At 39.9% G+C, this 6,018-nt stretch overlaps 2 protein-coding genes across 2 annotated transcripts in view; both read left to right on the forward strand.

Annotated features, from left to right (window-relative positions):
- Positions 1-5,467, forward strand: part of LOC138031226 (fibropellin-1-like) — a 22,312-nt gene extending 16,845 nt beyond the window's left edge. Inside the window, exons 14-21 of the mRNA XM_068878906.1 lie at positions 1-69; positions 430-555; positions 1,370-1,504; positions 1,999-2,109; positions 2,375-2,473; positions 4,172-4,267; positions 4,944-5,039; positions 5,303-5,467. The exon at positions 1-69 is cut by the window's left edge and continues 42 nt beyond it. Coding sequence (XP_068735007.1) covers positions 1-69; positions 430-555; positions 1,370-1,504; positions 1,999-2,109; positions 2,375-2,473; positions 4,172-4,267; positions 4,944-5,039; positions 5,303-5,322 — 752 coding nt within the window. The 3' untranslated portion in view covers positions 5,323-5,467. The remainder of the gene's footprint in view (positions 70-429; positions 556-1,369; positions 1,505-1,998; positions 2,110-2,374; positions 2,474-4,171; positions 4,268-4,943; positions 5,040-5,302) is intronic.
- On the forward strand, positions 2,484-3,620 carry LOC138033274 (uncharacterized). Its single transcript, XM_068881039.1, is given in 4 exon segments — positions 2,484-2,522; positions 2,750-3,343; positions 3,346-3,370; positions 3,373-3,620. Coding segments are annotated over 4 exon segments (906 nt in total).
- Positions 5,468-6,018: the final 551 nt, after the last annotated feature.

The following is a 6,018-nucleotide window of genomic DNA, read 5'->3' on the forward strand; positions in this document are numbered from 1 at the left end:
CTGGAAAGTGCGTCTGTGACGCTGGTTTCTATGGAAATGGGATTCGAGGCGAATGTTATCGGGCAGGAGGTGAGTTCAAATGGCACCTACGGCTTTGAGATAGTGTGATGAGAGATTGTAATTTCGTCCATAGCGATAAAGAGGCTTGAAAACAGCCGAATGGTAGTAGGGGAACTGATAAATCGCTGTTAAAAAGTAAACAAGAATTAAGCCGAATTATGACGTCGAATGTTTGATACTGAACGGCTAGTCACGGCTCAAAGCAGGATAAAAAAGCAAGAAAAGTAAGATAAAAATGACTGTATTTCTGATAGATGAATTATTTAATTATTTATGTTATAGGGCAACATGACGGACTTCACTTTCGAGCAACAATTCCTTAGCCCAGGAATTTACTGTATGGAGTTTTCTTTTTTCTGTTTCCTTTAGCTTCTAATCCGAGATTTTGTGTTCCAAATCCTTGCCGACATGGTGGATCATGTTACGAAAAGCCAAATGGCCATAGTTGTCAGTGTACATCTGGTTACCAAGGCAATTACTGTGAGCTTTCCATCGGCAACAATGGTAATTCCACGATTATATTCAAAGATTCCTTGCATCAAGATTAGACAAACAAGAACCTGATCTCCACTATGGAAGAATACGAACATCAGCTGATTAATGATAAGTCTTTTTTTTGGATGTGGATGCATTCACCTTTCCATTTCCGTATAACCTAGATTCGTCTTGATCACTTGTGTGGCTTTCACTAATTTAGGGCGTTGGTTACCCCAAAAAACGAGGATCATACCAATTGGAAGATCCTAGAATGTGTATGAACCAACAGACGCAAATTTTCCGTCTCTTGATTTGATTATATGGGAGAAGTTTACCCTTGGTCTTTCAACTGATGACAAAACGTTCATTATTTGTTTATCACTCAAGAGGTCGACCGAAGTCGAAGGCAAGACGATGGCTCCTTTTTTCTTTAACTTCAACCATGCTTTACGGCTTCTATCGTAAGTTACAGCAGGTGTGGGCGCTACTCCAATGCCGCTGGTCAGCAATTGTTGTATCTTTCGTTACACAAATGTTGAACTGTGTATCGCATTATGCTAAGTGCTAAAAGAGGCTATTCATTATGTGAACATTGTTGAACGACGTTGAACAAAAAATAGACAAGATCTATTCTTTTCCACAATTTACCATTACTTCCACGGTGTATTAGTAGTTTTCCAGTCGTAAGACATTACTTGATCCCAAAAATGTTATATTAACAAGCTGAGATGTTACAAAAATAGAACGATGGGACGTACGTTTGCCCAAAGGATCCCAGCGCTAGAGATGTAGCCCCCAAGAAGTCAATTGCTTTTCTCTTCTTTAGCAGGAGCAGCCCCCACGCAAAGACCCCCTGCTTCTTGTGCTGGTTACCCCTGTTTGCACGATGGCAGCTGTGTTCCGAAAGGAAAGAAATTCCAGTGCATGTGCCTGAAAGGCTTTCAAGGAGCCACGTGTGAACAGAGATGTAATTGGATTTTTGTTTGAAGAAATAGCAAGCCTGTAAACCTGCATGGTACTTAGCCGCAGTGGAAGGAGTTGGTCCAAAGGGGGAATGATGGTTAAAGAATGATCCTTATTTGGGATTCGTATGACTTTCTTGTCTCATCTAAACGTAAATTTTGTTGCAATAAGCTCGTGAGATTGTGTATGGAAGGATATACTAGAAATACATAGAATATGATTAAGACACAAACTGAGAGTTGAGACGTTTGAGGAGAACTAGGAAACACCGAAGACAAATCTAGTTGGTGGGATGAGCAGTATATGAGCCCGAATAATCCACAGACACCCTTAGTAACCAATGAGTTTCGAGACCTCGTTAACCAACAAGTGTTAAGTCCGTTATTAGTAGTGTAGCATGCTTCAAGCAACGTCAGCATCCATTGGGAAACCTTGCTCCTCAAGACGAGAAAATAGACAATTAAAGAAAGGGTATGTTTTGAATTTTCTTGCCTTTAGCAAAGTCCTACTGCCACCCAAATCCCTGTCTCCACGGTGGATCGTGCACGGAAGCTACAGACGGGTATTCTTGCCGATGCATTGGATCCTACAGAGGAACGAACTGTGAAGGTATTTTGTTTCTCATAAACAGTCATGGGAGATCTTTACTGTGGTCAATGGGCACGTTTCCAAAAGTAACACACTTGTCAAGATGTTACTCAGCCTAAAAAAATGTGTCTTTCCAAAAGTCACCTTTGGCATCTTTACATTTAACACTGACCCACTAAAGGTGTTTTCGTTGCTGAACGCAGTTTTCCTTCGCTAGCACACTTGTTGAGAGCACACAATGTTGAGAGTATATGTTTTTCTGATTTACTTCATTTCTTCCCGGCAGTGGATGATTGTGATCAGTGTGATATTCACGCCATTTGTGTCCAAGGAGCCTGTAGATGCAGGGTTGGATTCAAAGGTGATGGCTTCCAATGCGAAAAACGTGAGTCAACATGAGCAGATGCATCTTATTTACCCAGAGAGCAGACAGAGTTAGCTTCGATCAATCAATTACTTATAGTCGTTGCGTAGGATGAGGCTAATGTACGAAATGCATGGCCGTTAAAATCAATAAAAAGAAAATACAATAACAAATGTATAAAATAATTAATAAATTACGGATAGAAAGTATACAAGTCCTAATGGGTAAAAAAAAAAACATCAATGAAGTGCCTAATATAAGATAAAAACCTAAGAAATACAATAATTACATTTACAGCTGGCCTTAAAATTCAAGAAGTTAAATGTTCTCAATTTCTTACGAAAGTCACTAAAATGTTTATTCGAGGTTGCCACGCGTTCTTGTAATATCATTTACCTCTGGAAATATGTGGACGACACCACGACGTCTGAGGTAGTAGTAAAGGGCGGAGTAAGTCACATGCAAGCAATAGCTAACAGAGTAATAGAGTGGTCCCGCGAGAACAGGGTTCAACTAAACGCTGATAAGTGTAAAGAACTCAGGATCTCCTTTGCTAAAGAGCAAAGAGCCTTTGATCCCGTCATCATAGAAGGGAACGAGGTAGAGTTAGTTACTAGTACAAAGCTACTAGGCCTTACAATAGCGAACGATCTAACATGGAACGACCGTGTAACTGTGATAACCAAAAAGGCTAGCAAGAGGCTCTATTTCCTAACTCAGTTAAAAAGAGCGGGAGTTCCGAAACAAGATCTAGCAATGTTCTATGTATCGTGCGTGAGATCTGTTATAGATTATGCAGCACCTGTCTTTTCCAACGGTCTCCCTCAGTACTTAAAGAACGAGCTGGTAAGGCTCGAGAAAAGAGCAATATCAATAATAACATCAGGAAAGTGCATTGCAACTCGGCAATAGAAGTGGGGTAACACCCATTTGGGAGCATCATTACCTACTATGCAACAAGCTTTTTGATAACATTGTCAGCAATCCAAACCATAAATTGAAAGCGCTCCTTCCACCGGACTATGACAACTCACGCTATAACCTAAGACGACCGCGCCATTTTAATATGCCGAAGCTTTGTACGAACAGAACAAGAAACATTTTTATATATGCGATGTCCAAACAGTCCAGGCTGCAGTTTTATCCCACATATATACATACTTTATAAGTTAACATATTTTAACATAAATACTTTATATGGAATTTTTAATATTGTCTTCATAATCAGTTTTTGACTTATTATCTAGGATTCATTTGTAATTTTTTAAGTATTGTAAGGCATTTGTAAATAATTGCGTAATTCAGCCGTTGGCTGCGATGCAGTTTTTAATAAACTATCTGTCTATCTATCTATCTATCTATCTATCTATCTATCTATCTATCTATCTATCTATCTACATCAATATCTTGTTCAAATTGATAGAGACAGTTAACAACAATAATTAATTCATTCCAAAGGTTCTAACGTCTTAAAATATTGAAAAGATACACCTATATCCAAAATGGCCACCATTTAAATATTCTTTTGTTTTAATTCAAATTAGCCTCTGATGTTTGATGCCTTAAAATTCACAAGAAATTTTACATTGAACGAGGCATCAAGGTCTCCTTTGAATAAAAACAAAAGAATATCTAAATGGTGGCCACTTTGGAAAAAGGTGTATGCTAATAAAACAGAGTCCATGTTTCAGTTTGTGATGGTCGTATTTAAATCTTTAGTAAAAAGATGCCGTCGATGCAGTCCAAATGCAACGTGTATAAATGATGAATGCGTGTGCAAGCCGGGATTCATTGGAAATGGAAAACATTGCCAAAGTGAGAACAGTGCTTAGCCATTCAAGTTTGATCATAAGTGATTTGCAAGCAATCTCTAGAGACAGATATAACAATCGTGTAGTACAATTGGTGCGAACTTAATTTCAAGCAGGTCTTGTTGATGAGATTAATCTCTTCATATTTAACACACAAATTTCGCTCCTTGGTGCCCTATGAAGAGCAAAACTGGCGATCATTTCACTAATGAGTGAGTGCGGGAAATCAGAATGAAAAGCAGTTTTTGGTGTCATGCTGGAGATACATCGATGCCAATGTCATTCACATGACATATCTTGTGGGGCCAAATTGATGGAAAATCTTGACTCTTTCATGCTGTTTAACTTTCATAAGTTTAGAGGTAACTTAGCAAAAGATCACCACCCCTGAGCTAATGGACGGGAACCGAGTTTCATGGGACGTTTGATTAAAGCAGGGAAAGTCTGCGCCTTGGAAAAGAAATGACATTCTCGTATATTTGCAAAAAAAACTCATTCAAGCTTTCTTCCACTCCATCACATATTGAAACTGGTGCAAATTTTAAAATTAAAAAAATGTTCCTCCAACCCACTCCATACATATTCGCTTAAATCACGTATATTCAGGGACAACAAGTTTGAGCCTAGCAAAGAACCAATTGCTACACAAGACTAATATTCCAATATTGGTTAATTCATAGAGGACGACTGTAAAGGCTGCCCATCTCATTCCCACTGTGTTCGTGGGATCTGTATCTGTGTACCTGGATTCTACTTCAATGGCCATCGATGTGTTGGTAAGTAGGCTTACCACAGCCACGATGACGAGGTTTAAGGTTCCGTCCATTTAGTATTCTGATTTAAACCTTACGACGTTATTACGAAGCGCATCCATAATACGAAACAAAATTGTTTAATTTGTTCGTTTTTTGGCGACATGATCATATACCTTGTGATAAAGCATGCGGGAAAACGCCATCTCCTGCTTGCTGACTAAGCTTGGCCTATGAGATTCAATGGTGAATTTAACTTAGTTAGAATCATTAAATTCTCTTTGCAGCCGCTGTGCATGTACCTTAGATGATATCACGAAGCTGGCCTTCTGACGTTTTCATGTTCTTCCTGTTTCCAAAGCCGCCATGCCAAAGCCACCGACAACACGGCATTGTCCAACAGAGTGTGCTCAAAAATCTCCATGTGGAACAGGATGTCCCAGTCAGTGCTGTCAAGCCCCTAAACACCCCAAAGTGCAGACGTGTCCGACTTATTGTAGCCTCAATTGCCGTCCACCGTGCCCCAACCATTGCTGCAATGTGGTGCAACCATCCTATCAACCTATATGCCCATCAAACTGCCAAAATAGTTGTCATCAAATGTGTCCAACACATTGCTGCACAGCCTCCACGCCATCCTCAGCGCTATGTCCAAGTAGCTGTAAAGATTCATGTGACTCCTCGTGTCCAAGCCACTGCTGCAGAACTCCTTCACTTCCCACAGTTGCAATGCTACAGCCAACGTGCAATCCGATTTGTCACACCAATTGTCTTTCATCGTGTCCAAAGGAATGCTGCAAGATCACAATTGCCCCCATATCGCTTTGTCCCTCTCACTGCAAAATAATTTGTGTTCCTTCTTGCCCTAGTTATTGCTGCTCTTCGAAACAGCTTCCATCCCAGCAACCAACACCATATCTAGAATTATGTCCGACGTTTTGCAGCTCAAGCTGCAATAATTTATGTCCCAAATTTTGCTGCAAGGTGACTCTACTTCCTTCTA

Source organism: Montipora capricornis, chromosome 14 (assembly GCF_036669925.1).
Source record: "Montipora capricornis isolate CH-2021 chromosome 14, ASM3666992v2, whole genome shotgun sequence".
Lineage (NCBI taxonomy): Eukaryota > Metazoa > Cnidaria > Anthozoa > Scleractinia > Acroporidae > Montipora > Montipora capricornis.